The 14,808-nt window shown below is 51.1% G+C and overlaps 1 protein-coding gene across 1 annotated transcript in view; it reads left to right on the top strand.

Moving 5' to 3' along the window:
* ANKDD1B (ankyrin repeat and death domain containing 1B) overlaps positions 1-14,808 on the top strand; it is a 516,198-nt gene that overhangs the window by 478,700 nt on the left and 22,690 nt on the right. Inside the window, exon 15 of the mRNA XM_069223721.1 lies at positions 10,843-10,974. Within this exon, the coding sequence (XP_069079822.1) occupies positions 10,843-10,974 (132 nt within the window). The remainder of the gene's footprint in view (positions 1-10,842; positions 10,975-14,808) is intronic.

The following is a 14,808-nucleotide window of genomic DNA, read 5'->3' as shown; positions in this document are numbered from 1 at the left end:
ACATCCAAGGAAGGCCGCCTCATCAGCGGGCCGCGGAAAACTGGAGATGACCAAACCTCCACCGCCACGCCAACACAAACACGCCCATGCCATTCTGACCCACCAATCCACGCGGCGGTCTTTCAACCGCGGTATTCCATTGGCGGTACACACCGCCGCGCTCAAAATACACACACACATACAAAACACTGCCACATTGGGCAATTTGAAATACACACACCTGACACACATACCAACAACACTCCCACACATCCATACAACTATAAAACACACACCCACATCACCCACAAACCCCTACGACCGAAGATCAGAGACGAAGGAGAGAGAGACACATCACAGAATATAGAGCTACATCACACAGAGGCACACTACACCATCACACACACCACATAGAAGCACAAAGCACCACACACCAACACACTCATCACCATATACACCACCCCACACCTCATCCACACCACCCCATGGCACCCCAAAGGCACCCATGCTTTTCGGACCAAGAACTCCGGGTCATGGTGGAGGAAATCATAAGAGTTGAACCGCAGCTCTTCGGCTCACAGGTGCAGCACACCACTATAGCCAGGAAGGCGGAGCTATGGCAGCGGATCGTGGACAGGGTCAACGCGGTGGGACAGCATCCCAGAAATCGAGACGACATCCGCAAACGCTGGAACGACTTACGGGGAAAGGTGCGCTCGATGGTCTCGCGACACAACATCGCAGTGCAGAAGACTGGCGGGGGACCCCCACCCACTCCACCCGAATTCACAGCATGGGAGCAAGAGGTACTAAACATCCTGCATCCTGATGGCCTCGCTGGAGTACACGGAGGAATGGACTCTGGTAAGTACAATCTCAACTACTTCACCCCCCCCCCCAGCATGCTAACCCCCACCCCCACCCTCACCCCCAACCCCCCATCACACATCCTCCCTGAGTATGTCTCTCCAGCACAACCCACCCAACACCAACCCCTGCATGCCCCCACAAACTATGGACACCCATCACCCAAGCATGACCACTGCACATACCCCCCCCCCCAAAAACACCCCCACAACACCTGCCCCAAGGGAATGGCAGCACTGGGGGACAAGGGCACCAATCAATGGCACGCAATAGCACACACAGAAACAATAACCATACTCTCTTACCCCATGCAGGACCCGAACGCCAACACACCGGCCAGGAGGGTCCAGAAATGTCCATCCCCCCCCCGGAAGAGGCCCCCAGTGATGACAGCAGCTCTGTCGACCTGGAACCTGATGACCAGCCCGGACCATCGGGGACCTCTGGACAGTCGGTTCCCCACACACAGGCCACAGCAGACCCAACCCCCTCTGGGGCCAACAGCACAGCTCCCACCCAGCGGGCCCATGCCTCTGTCTCTAGGACAGGTCAATCAGCGGTGTGTCTGCCACTACAGGGCACCCAGGCTAACCCACCACCCCAACAACAACAGGGACCTGGGGGCAGTGGTAGTGGGCACACCGTCCAGGGGACAGAGGCCGGGGGAAACAGGGCAACTCGGAGGGCTGCTGTGCGACAGGGGGGGGAGGAGAGGCCCAGGGAACCCACTCTCCAAGAGGCCCTCACCACCATCATGGTAGCCTACCACCACTCCCAAGAGACGATGGCGACGGTACTGGCCAGGTTCCAGGAGATCCAGGGACAGCAGGAGGAACGCTACATGGGGTTCACCAATCAACTCACCAACATCTCTACCGCTATGGGGAGCATAGTCCAGGCCCTCAACCGGATAGAAGACACGTTGCGGGACCGTGTGGCACCACACAGGGCCCCTGTCACTAGCCAGGAACAGCCTACCACCTCCGCCGGTGCTAGTGGACAGGAGGCCCCACCACAACGACAGGCCACCAGAACCCCACCTCCTGCTGAAGAACAACCACCCCGCAAGAGGAGCCTGAGATCCAAAAAATCGACAGAGTAGGATGTCAAGACCCCCGCCAGCATGAGACACCCCCTGAAGTCATCCCACTGTCCCACATTGCCACCCTGTCCAACCTTGAACTGCCCCTGCTCCATCCTTCCACAGGCATATGGACAATGCACCTGTGAGACTGAGAACTGGACTCTGCCATGGCCATTACTCCACCCCCACCCATCACCGTGTTTATATCATGTACCATTATCTAGCACAAAAAATAAATCACTCAATGCACTGAAATCAAACAGGAGTCAGGTTGTATTATTTACAAATGTATAACACATTACCGATCAATTATGTTCTGTTAACTTCGTGCTGAACACATACCGAGATCAATAAGCATTAGTCCATGGGCTAACCAAGCAGTAGTCACGGAGTGGGTCATACAGCACTGAAAAGGGAAGGGAAATTCAAACATCAGTTTAAAAGAACTGGGGGGTCATAGACAAAGTTGAGAAGCAGGAGGCTTGCAGGAAAAGTAAAATGGCGTGGTTGATTCTTACCTGTGTGCTACTGAAAATACTGTTGGATAACTCTGTCCCTGTTGTCTGTGTCGTCCTCTGAGTCTTCCTCCTCTTCACTCTCCGCAGGCTCCACAGCTGCTTCAACACCACCATCTGGACCATCCTCCTGCAGGAAAGGCACCTGACGTCGCAATGCCAGATTGTGAAGCATACAGCAGGCCACGATGATCTGGCACACCTTCTTTGGTGAGTACATCAGGGATCCCCCTGTCATATGCAGGCACCTAAATCTGGCCTTCAGGAGCCCAAAGGTCCTTTCTATGATCATCCTAGTTCGCCCATGGGCCTCATTGTACCGTTCCTCAGCCCTGGTCCGGGGATTCCTCACTGGGGTCAATAGCCAAGGCAGGTTGGGGTAACCAGAGTCACCTATTAGCCACACACGTTGTCTCTGTAGCTGTTCCATCACATAAGGGATGCTGCTATTACGCATCACATACGCGTCATGCACTGACCCAGGGAACATGGCATTTACATGGGAGATGTACTGGTAAGCCAAACAGACCACCTGGACGTTCATTGAATGGTAACTTTTCCTGTTTCTGTACACCTGCTCATCGTCTTTTGGGGGGACTAAGGCTACATGGGTCCCATCAATGGCACCAATGATGTTGGGAATATGTCCAAGGGCATAAAAATCACCCTTCACAGTGGCCAAATCACCCTCCTCAGGGAATATAATGTAACTCCGCATGTGTTTCGTCAGGGCAGACAACACTCTATACAAAACTTTGGAAAACATAGGCTGAGACATTCCAGATGACATGGCCACTGTTGTCTGGAATGAGCCACTTGCAAGAAAATGGAGGGCTGACAGAACCTGCACCAGAGGGGGAATTCCTGTGGGTTGGCGGATGGGGACATCAGGGCTGGCTCCAGCTGGGCACACAGTTCATGGATAGTGGCACGGTCAAGTCGGTATCGTAGTATGATGTGGCGTTCTTCCATTGTCGACAGGTCCACCAGCGGTCGGTACACGCGAGGATTCATCCTTCTCCTCGCAAGTCCCAGCGGACGGTGCCTAGGAATGACAACATGGAGCACAGAGTCAAGCCAATCACTTGTACGTTCACCACAGCTTGCATAGCACACGGTTATCTATGTTTTGAAAGGCGTGTATGTGTGGCAATGCAAGGCCTAGGCCTGTGTGTCGCAGTAGAAATTATGCCATGTGGGCCCTTGAAATGGCGGCTGCCTGACCTGTGAAGTGGGACAATGGGATGTGAGGTCAATGCGCAGGCGGAGCACAGCGTGGCGGTAGGCGGTCGAAGACCGCTACACGGAGCCGCATTGGTTAACATTGAATGCTATGGGTTTCAGGAGCCAATGACGATGTGCGCCGGCGGTAGCGGTACGCACCGCCGCGGTACTCACCGCCGCGGGCGTGACTGCCATTTTCTATCTGCCTAATCACTCGAGACCTGATCATCCACAGGAGAGGACCTATACTGCAAGTGCTGCTGTGACCTCGGTCTGGAAGTGACAATGGCTGCTGCGACTGGGGAAAGGGCCCCTGCCTTCACGTCTGAAGAGTTGGAGAAGCTCGTGGATGGGGTCCTCCCCCAGTATGCGTTACTCTACGGTCCTCCAGACCAACAGGTAAGTACACCGGGTGCACATGGAATGGGCGATGCCTGTGTGGAGTGGGGTGGATGTAAGTTGGTGGGGTGGGGGGCGAATGAGGAGTGCAACGCACGACAGATGAGAGCATGTGCCATATGGCAAGGTTGGGGAGGGGGGGCCAATCACATCTAACATGCAGTAAGTTGATGAATGTTTCCTTCCCACCCTGTACATGTCACATAGGTCAGCGCCCATCAGAAAGTCGAGATTTGGCGTGCCATCGCCAAGGAAGTCCGGGCCCTGGGGGTCCACGTCAGACGGGGCACCCACTGCCACAAGAGGTGGGAGGACATCCTCCGCGGAACCAGGAAGACCGCCGAGTCACTGCTGGGGATGGCCTCCCAACCTAGGAGGGGTGCCAGTCGTACCCTGACCCCCCTGATGTCCCGGATCCTGGCGGTGGCCTACCCTGATTTGGATGGGCGCTTGAGAGCATCACAGCAGACACAAGGGGGTGAGTATCAGCACATTCTGCTATCTTTCTGCGCAGTGGAGGCGTCTGGGTGGGGGAGGAGGGTTGTGGGTGACATTAGGCCAGGGCGCTTTCTGTAGTGTAGTCCTCTCCCTTAGGCATGGCCCTGTGCTCCCGGCCCCCACCTCTGTAGGGTGACAAGTACAGCTATTGATGGTCCAGCCTCACACATCTGCACGTTTGTCCTCTCTTGACCTGTTGTCTTAGTCAGAAGTACTGAGTAGTGTACCCCGAATGCGCGGCTTAGTGCATGAGGCTCCTGTGTCTGTCCTCTCCGCCAACGGTGTTGACATTGCATGCACTCAACCTGGTCTTCTTTTTTCTCCCCCCCCCTTCTTCTTCATCTACTTGTGCATGTGTGCATTAGCATCATCAGGCGGAGGAGATTTGGCATCGGAGCACGAGGGTGCTGCAAGTCACAAGGCCCCGGTGGGCCCAGGAACAGACACCGAGGGCACCAGTGATCCGGAGGGCGAGGGGAGCACCACAACGGGGACCGGTGGTGAGAGCAGCGACACAGACACGTCCTCGGATGGGTGCTCCCTAGCGGTGGCGGAAACATCCGGGAGCCCCGCCTCTACAGGTACAGCCGCCACCCAGCGCACCAGCCCCGCCCTCCCTGCAGCCCCTCAGCCTACGCTCCGTGCCCGCTCGCCCAGGAATGCGGGCGTCTCCTTCGCCCCAGGCACCTCAGCCCCTGCCCCTGTCACCCCTGCTGCCCTCAGTGCGGAGCTCATTGACCTTGTGAGGACGCTCATTGTTGGGCAGACTACCCTTTTGAATGCCATCCAGGGGGTAGAAAGGGAGGTGCATCGGAGCAATGCCTACCTGGAGGGCATTCATTTGGGTCAGGCTGCCCATCAACGATCGTTCACTGCTCTGGCCTCAGCACTGACGGCAGCCATTGTCCCTGTTTCCAGCCTCCCTCTTCTGACTGCCTCCAGCCTGTCTCTGTCTCCTGTTCCTCAGCCTATCCCATCCACACCATCTGACCAGCCTGCACACACCTCAACACCCAAGGGCAGCTCATCCAGACACAAGCAGCACAGATCCCACAAACACTCACCCAAGCAACACCCAGATGCAGACATTCCAACAGTCACTGCCACCCCTGTGTCCCCCTCCTCCTCGTCTCCCTCCTCCCTCCCTGTGACGTGTACACTCACACCTGCATGCACACCAACATCAGCCAGTGCTTCCATCACCACCACACCCTCCCGTACAGTCCGCACGCGTGCAGTCACCACCCCCACTGCCATTTACATGTCCCCTGTGTCCTCTCCCACTGTGTCTGTCACCCCCTCTTCCAAGACACACAAACGCAGGCAGCCACCCACCCAACAGCCATCCACCTCACGACAGCCTACAGCACCACCACCTTCACCCAATGACAGCACACCTGACTCTCCTACAACCACATCCTCTTCCTCCACTCCCATCACCACTTCTCCTACCCTTTACCTTGGCCCTAAAAAAGTTTTCCTGGCTAATCTTGACCTCTTTCCCTCCGATGACCTACCCCCTCCATCTGCAAAGAGTCCCAAGAGCACCACAGCCACCACCAGCCCAGCTTCGGGTGTCACTGTTGTGCATGGGTTCTGGAGTCCACCCTTTGCCAGCAGTGACACCTCCATCAGCAGCAAGGACACATCCAGCCCCCCCCCCCCCGGCAAGAGGACCAGGAAACACAAGGGCCGCCGTGCGAGGACTGACACGGCTGCCCCCAAGGAGCAAACTTCGCCCACTTCACCAGCCACATCATCTAGGGGAGGCAAGGGCCCGAGAGCCCCATCTAAGGAGCGTAAGGGCAGCAGGGCGGAGAAGTCAGGCAGCAGGAGCGCGGAGCAGGTGGGCCCCACATGCCACATCCCAGCTGGAAATGAGGACACCAAAGGGCCCAGGACTCCATCCCGAAGGGTCCAGAAGCATCACGGTCGGAGGGCGACTGAGCAGGGAGTCCAGCTCAGGTCTTGCTCCCTTGACCTACTGGATGTGCACCGCTGAACAGGGCCCGCCGTGGAGAAGAGCACCGCTGAACAGGGCCCGCCGTGGAGAAGAGCACCGCTGAACAGGGCCCGCCGTGGAGAAGAGCACCGCTGAACAGGGCCCGCCGTGGAGAAGAGCACCGCTGAACAGGGCCCGCCGTGGAGAAGAGCACCGCTGAACAGGGCCCGCCGTGAAGATAGGCACCGCTGAACAGGGCCTGCCGTGGAGAAGAGCACCGCTGAACAGGGCCCGCCGTGGAGAAGAGCACCGCTGAACAGGGCCCGCCGTGGAGAAGAGCACCGCTGAACAGGGCCCGCCGTCTCAAGCACCGCTCCGCTGGGCCCCGCCGTCTCAAGCACCGCACCGCTGGGCCCTTCCTGTCAAGCACCGCTCTGCTGGGCCCCGCCGTCTCAAGCACCGCTCCGCTGGGCCCTTCCTGTCATGCACCGCTCCGCTGGGCCCCGCCGTCTCAAGCACCGCTCCGCTGGGTCCTTCCTGTCAAGCACTGTTTATGGTTCACTGTGCCCACCATGCCTCCTCCTTGAGCAGTGGACACTGTCATCCACCAGATGGACTGTGGCTTTGCACTCCCCAGGATGGTGAAGTGGGCAACCCACCCACTGTAGAGACTTGAGAGACTGTGGCTTTGCACTCCCCAGGATGGTGAAGTGGGCAACCCACCCACTGGAGAGACTTGAGAGACTGTGGCTCTGCACTCCCCAGGATGGTGAAGTGGGCAACCCACCCACTGGAGAGACTTGAGAGACTGTGGCTTTGCACTCCCCAGGATACATCAATGGGCATGGTGGCCCCTTCGTGGATCTGGCGTCGTGGACTCATGTGGCTGTGGTGCCTCCCCCTTCCCTTCCCCCTGAGGTGCCTGTATTTTTTCATCAGATGCCCCTGCAGTGTTCTCTCCAAAGGACTCAGGTCTCCTGTGTGGGCTTTGCCCTTGTGTCGCTACACTGTAGCCCACGGACTGTTCCATTTAACTTTCATGTACAGGACTAATTGCCTCGGTTCTCCATGGCAGTGTATATAGTATCATTTTGTTATGGATATTTTGCGTAGTTGACCGCTCCATATCAGAGTCTATTTTTTATATAAAATTTTCGTCCCAATTTATTTCTGTCTTTGCATTCTTAAGGGGGGTTTGGGTGGTGTCACTGTGCATTGTTGCTCTGCATTAGTGTGTACATAGTTTGGGGGGGGGGGGTCGCATATGTGTGTGCCGTAAGCTTCCCTCCTCCCCCCTCCCGTGTGTCGTAGGTGCAGTACTCACCGTTGTCGTCTGCGCCGGAGTTCGTACTCGTGGTAGATGAGAAGGTAGACGAGAGCAGGTAGGATGTTTAATTCGGGTTCCATGCTGTCCTCCTTCCTCGTGGAGTGTGTTTTGGTGCGCGTTTTCCCGTTCGTAGTCTGTTTCCGCCGTGTTTTTATCGGCGGGGCTCCCGCCCCGGAAAAGGTGGCGGATTGGTGAGTTGTGATAGTGTGGGCGGTATATTGTCTGCCGCCTGCCTGTTGGCGGTGACCGCCACGCTGTTTGTCTGCACCGCCACGGCGGTCGGAGTGTTAATGTGGCGGCCTGTGTTGGCAGTTCCCGCCAGGGTCAGAATTCAATTTTTTTGACCGTCGGCCTGTTGGCGGGTTGGCCGCCGCTTTATCACCGACCGCCAGGGTTAGAATCACCCCCTGAGTCCTTACCTGGCTTTAACAATAAACAGATTATAGCTTCTCTCCAGGATTTAGGCACCTGTTCCCCTTCTACCAACATAGAATTAAATAATTCCAGTAAAATTGGAATAAGTTCTTCCCCCAGAACCTTATATAACTCATTAGGTAAATTGTCTGGGCCGACTGCCTTCCCTTTCTTCAAAGCTTTTATGCCTTCATCAAGCTCAGCCCCACTTATCTTACAATTCAATGACAGCTTTGCCGATTCATCCAAGACTGGAAGATGCGCTTTTTCCAAGAATGCTCTGATCAACTCCTCCGAATTTACCAAACTTTCTGAATACATTTCTTGAAAAAAAGATTCAAATGCCCCCTCAATCTCATCTTGCTCCACACAAATCTGGTTCGTAAGGTCTGATTTAACCGATAAAATATACCTTTTAGAGAAATCCGATTTAACCTTCCAAGCTAACAGTTTACTACAACCTTCTCCGTATTCATAATGTGCATATCGACTACTTTCCCACTTTAACCTATTACGCTTCTCCAAAAAAGAATCTAAGTCGATCCGAACCTTTTCCTCTTGGCGTATCAGCTCCTCTAGTAGTTCTTCCTTCCCTTCTAATCGTGCATTATGAATTAAAACTTGAGAAGTTTTTAAAGATGATACCATAACCCCCAACTTCTTCCTTTCTTCACGACGCTTATATATTGCCAGGCTCACAAGCCTCCCTCTAATGTAAGCCTTATAAGCGTCCCAGACACACCATAAACTTGCTGTTCCTCGATTTAAATAGAAAAAATCTCTTGCATCTTTCTTTAACACCTCTACTATTGAATCATCTAAAAGTAAAGAGCGATTAATTGTACTCCTGATACCCTTACTTACGACCCTAATATCCAAATGTAGTTTTACAGCTGAGTGATCCGAAAGGTGTGCTGGGTCATGGGCTACCTTGATCACCTCTGAACATAAACTTTTATGTATTAAGAAGAAGTCTATTCTAGATCCATGTCCATATTTTTTATTGTAGAATGTGTATCTATCTCCTTCACCCCCTTTCCAGTGCCATATATCTATCAATCCTAAATCCCGCATGGCTTGCTTCACCTGTGCCCTAGTTTTAGGTGAATAAACCGCAGCCCGGTGGATCGACTTATCAAGAGCAGGATCCAACAGTATATTAAAATCCCCACCTAGCACCACTGGGTACCTAGCTAGAAGTAAAATGTTAAATAGTTCTTGAAATGGCGTCGGGTCATCTAGATTTGGTCCGTAGTAGCCTGCGACTGTGACCCAGTAGCCACTTACACACACTTCTACCACTACCCATCTACCCCTAGAGTCTACTTGCACCTCTCCTATCTTAAACCTTATAGACTTTTTAATCAGGACTGCCACACCTTTAATCGCACCAATGAGTTTTGATGCAAAGAGCAGTCTACAAAGGGAGCCAGACCTGGCTTTTCATAATTAAGAAATGCCTCCATGAAGCAGGCGCTAACGAGAGGAAATGTTTTAATATCTAAAAAGAAACCCACATATTGTTAAGTGCTGAAGTGCACTGCACACATCCAAAAAGTTGGATGATTAGGGTTGTCTAAGCATAGAAATGTGTACTTGAAGAGTGTGCTTGCAGTATAAGTGGTAAGATGGACGACACAGCCCCCTCTCCACCATGATGTGCAGCTGTGCTGTGTGCATGAAAGCCTGATTGCAGTAGCAGTGCAGCGCAGGCAAGTCATGGAAGACTTGGCTCTGTGCTGCCCCCTATCCCCTGCACAAGAAATGTTTTTGCTGTACTGCATCACATGACAAATGAGTACATCTACCCTCAACTCTTTTCTCGGACGCAGGATCGTGTTTTTTTGTACTAGTTGCTGCCATTTCCTCCCACCTGTGGATTCCAGAAAGCAGATTGGTGGGGTGGGGGAGAGGGCCAATGAGAAGAGGTTACATAATTGCGCACACACCTCTTTCCATACATAGGCCTACTCAGAGCTGAGGGACACAACTACATTACGTGACTGGGTAACTCTAAAATGCTGTTATAATAGCAGAGCAGCAAACATACCAAATTGACACATAAATTCACAGAGGAGATATCTTCTCGATATGAGAATATCTTCTTCAAGTGGGTGTTATGTCTGTCGGTCACGGACCAACCCGACAGATCTATGCAATGGCACCTGTATAAATAATGACACTGACCACCGGTTTGTTGCTGCGAGTACCGTGTGGTCGGATAGGGCCTCGTAACACGTGTCAGCTTTGCAGCGGGCTGCTGCAATCTCCTTGTGCCGCGTTTTCCCTGCCCTCCGACCACGCCCTGTTTATTAAATACCCCCGGGCCGGAAGCCTCGGGGGAAACCAACAGTACAGAAAACAGAGGTGACAATCCATCAAATACATCCGGGAACTACCCAGGCTGGATGCGCCTGGGTACTCCCCCATTGCCAACCAGGTGTCGAATGGTCGGTTACGTCACCGACCAGCGACACCACAGTGGGCACGCCTACATATAACCCGTGTAAAGTGTTTTAAACTTTCAGAATCTGCTGTACTTGTGAAATGGTGGTGATTTCATGGATTAACCTACTAATGGTCTATTGTGCAGGAACGAAGAGCTACAAGGAGCATGGGAACAGGATGCTGCTCATCTGGTTAAACGGTGTCCTTCTGGCTCATCAAAATCCAGTCAAGAACCTGTATGAAGATCTGGTGCGCATAGGACACCCACAGATAGCTGGTAAGACACATTTCCAGTTCAGGACATAGTACACGTGTTTCTTACTGGGCTTCTAGGCATGATTATCTTGTGCTTGAAATATTCAGCTCCATATTTATACTTTTTTAGAGCCGCATTTGCGTAGTTTTTTTACGCAAAATCGGTGCAAACTTACAAAATACAATTGTATTTTGGAAGTTTGTGTTGCTTTTGCGTCAAAAAGCGGCGCAAATGCGGCTCTAAAAAAGTATAAATATGGGCCTAACTATGCTCATACAAAATATGCTCATGCTGAAGAAATTTAAGGCCTATCCAGCTGACAGCCATTGATCATCTCTTATCAACTCAAAGTCAAGGATTTACTAAACTTTCATGCAACCCAGCAAAGCAAGTTGCTGCGCTGCTTGAAAGGGAGAGAGCTAAACTGCACCATATTTACAAAGGTATAACGCTGTTCATCTCTCTCTCTGCGCTGGCGCCCTTGTGGCTGTATAGCATCAACGCAGGCACCCTTGCTCCATGGTGCAAGGGTGCCTGCGTTGTTGGCAGGATTGTTTTTGTGGAAGAAGTCCCTTCCTGCACACAAACAATCCTTAGAGGCTTATTCCTCTGTGTATGTCTGCTGTAGAATGCAGCACACATTCAAAGAGGAAGTAACAAGGAGAAATAAGACTATTTCCCAAATCAGGTAGGAGCACCATTTTAGCATAACCCCAGGTTTACAGGCTTTAGTAAATCTGGGTTTTCATTAAAAAAAAAACATGGGAGCATCCATGCTCCATTCATGTAACTCCTCCCTGATGAAGGGTAATGCAGGGCAGGGCAGTGAAAGGTGCTGCATTGCGATACTTTGCAGGTGAAAAGTAAAGTAAGGCCATGCAAATATTGATTTGTTGGCTTTGAATATGTCACTTAGGCACTTTCGTCGACTTGCCAGGACAATGCATGTCATTAGTAAATCAGGGTGGTTTTTCTGTAGGGTAACAAAAAATCAGATTCTCCTGTCAAAGCCAACAAGTACCAGTGAGGACTACTAAAAGAACTGCCTTAGTCCAGCACTCCTGGGGAGAAGCTTTTGAGGACTTTATCCTGGGTTGGGGCTTCATTGTGAGCATCACCTTAAATTAATTTGGGACTCTCTCTCATTCACTTCTTACATACAGGCAAGTCACAGTCTTGGTCCTACCAGCTATGTTCCTCTGTCAAGGAAGAGAGACTTAATATTGCCTACTTCTCCTATCCAATATTTAATGCAGCAAGCCTCTGTATTCCATCTACTATGCTCTGCCCCATCAAAATCAAAGGTTACTTTCCATCATTAACATATTTATTCAGATTTTTCAGTGAAATCCCTGTATCCGCTCAATTTCTCCTAATCCTTTACCCTGCATGCCATTTTACGTGAAGATCGCTACACCCCAAATGACTGTGTAGTTTACTGCGTCATTTCCCATTCCCATTCTCTTTCCTTGTCGATTTCTTCTTCAATGGACATACTGTTTTATCACAGAGCAATAAATCTTCTCTGATTGTCTTCCTAGCCTTCTCATTTCTTCTACCACCAATCACAACTTTCAGTCCCCATGTTACACCATTGTGTCTATGTCCCTCTTAATAAATCAAGTTTTTGTTTATCAATGGCTCCCACCGTGCATGAATTAAATCTGCAGATTGCCCTCTGTTACCCCCTAGGAACATGTAAATCTAGGGCCTAGATGAGTGATGGAGGTAATGATTCAGTGAAAAAAACCACATATGACCCTTGTCTACCTACTATACCCCCAATTCAGGGAATTTCTATGGAAGATAGTGGCTGGATTTTGGACCTTAATCAAAAAAATCAAAGTCTGTCTCAGAGGCACCCAGTGGACTACGCAACTTGGGAATAGGAAACAATATAGGGCAGTGCTTCCCAAACTAAGGCCCTCATTTATGGGTATTTGACCGTCAAAGTGAAAGGGCAGGAACGCACCCTAATTATCTAATATGGTTCATTCCTGTCCTTCCCTCCTGCGCTGGTGTCGCTTTGGCAGCCTAGCACCAATGGAGGCATCCTTGCACCAGGAAGAGTGCCTGTGTTGTCAACAGGATTGTTTAAGTGGCGGAAGGGGCACCACATCTACACTCTTAATAGAGTAAACCACTTTACTGAAACAACAAGGTGTATCAGTGATGTTACAGTATGGCAGAGGGATGTCACCATGACCAGCAATCCCAAACATCTTTGTGCGCCCTCAGCCACGTTCCTTGGAGTCCTCCACACCAACATGAAGTTCTACCAGGAAAGCTTTTGCTGACCCAGATGTAGACCATGCCTAATTTATAAATGTCACCTGTGACCTCGTTTAAATGTGACTCTTCCATTAGTCCTCAACTCCTGCAAGCTATTGAACTACTTTCACAAAAGACAACTACTAAGATTGACATTTAGTTGACAACCGTTTTTAGGTTTGAGCCTGCGAGTGCATGAGCTAGCGCATGCGTCTCGCTTGCAAGACTCTAGTGTTCAGTAAAGGGCTAGGAGCCTGCCGGTCACTTACGATTTGATGGTTTGCGTAGCACTCTTCTTTACAGCCTCGTAATTCGTCAAGGCACGTTTGGCATAATTTCCGTTCCTTTGTGTGGACCAGAGATCAAGCACTAATTGATTCAATTTAATTAGTGCCCGTTTGCTGCTCCTGATGTAATTGAGGTACTATTTTGTTCTTTACAAATTCTAGTGCCCCACAAACAAATTACAAAGTTTTATTTTTTAAAGATAACTTTCATTTATTTTGCCAAGTTGTTGTTTCTCATTTACCCCTCATGTTTTCTTTTGTTTTTGCTCATGTGTGCTTTTCTTACAAGTTGACAATTAACTAGTTAGAAATATTGCAAAGCAACAGTGTTTCTTTATGTGTAATCTCTGAAATGATGCTTTAAAACATAATCATGCACTACACCCCAATCCACCCCACTCAAATCCGCCCCACTACTATCCACCTAATTCAACCCACTTTACCCTCCCCCGTCCATTCCAGTCCACTCCATTCCACCCACTTCAATCCTCCCAACCCACCCAAATCTAATCTGCCCCACTCAATTCGTCCCCTCTAATCAAAAGCAATCTGCACCACTCCAATCAAAAAATCAGCCCCACTCCAATCTGCCCCAATACAAAACAATATGCCCCACTGAAATCCAAAATAAGCTGCCCCACTCTAATCCATTTCAACCTGCCTCACTTCATTCTGCCCCACTGTAATCTAAAACAACCTGCCCCACTCCAACATGCTTTACTACAATGCCAAACAACCTGGCCCACTCCAACATGCCTCACTACAATGCCAAACAACCCACTCAAATCCAAAACAGTCGGCCTCACCCCAATCCAACCCACTCCAACCCAGTTCACCCCACTCATATCCAGCACAATCCACTCGCTAGAGCCCAGTCCACCCCACAGCAATCCAATCCACCCTACCCCACTCTAGTCCAATCCACCCCACTGCAGTCCAATCCACCCCACTGTAGTCCAATCCACTCCAGTCATCCCACCTCACTCCAGTCATCCCATCCCTGTCCAATCCAACCCACCCCAGTCCAATCCAACCCACCCAAGTCCACTGCTACCCAATCCATCTCACTCCAATACAATCCACTCCACTCCACTCCAATATAATCCATTTTAATCCACCCCACTCAGTCCAATTCAGTCTACATTAATCCACCCTACTCCAATCGAATCCACCAGACTCTAAACCATCTTAACCTACCCCACTTGAATCCAGTACACCACTTTCCAGTCAATCCACCTCAATCCAATACACGCCACACCAATCCAATCTACTCCACTCCAATCTGCCCCACTCTGAT

The sequence above is a fragment of the Pleurodeles waltl genome, chromosome 1_1 (genome assembly GCF_031143425.1).
Source record: "Pleurodeles waltl isolate 20211129_DDA chromosome 1_1, aPleWal1.hap1.20221129, whole genome shotgun sequence".
Classification (NCBI taxonomy): Eukaryota; Metazoa; Chordata; class Amphibia; order Caudata; family Salamandridae; genus Pleurodeles; species Pleurodeles waltl.
The sequence above is the reverse complement of the archived record's forward strand: the minus strand, read 5'-3'. Positions and strand labels throughout refer to the sequence as shown.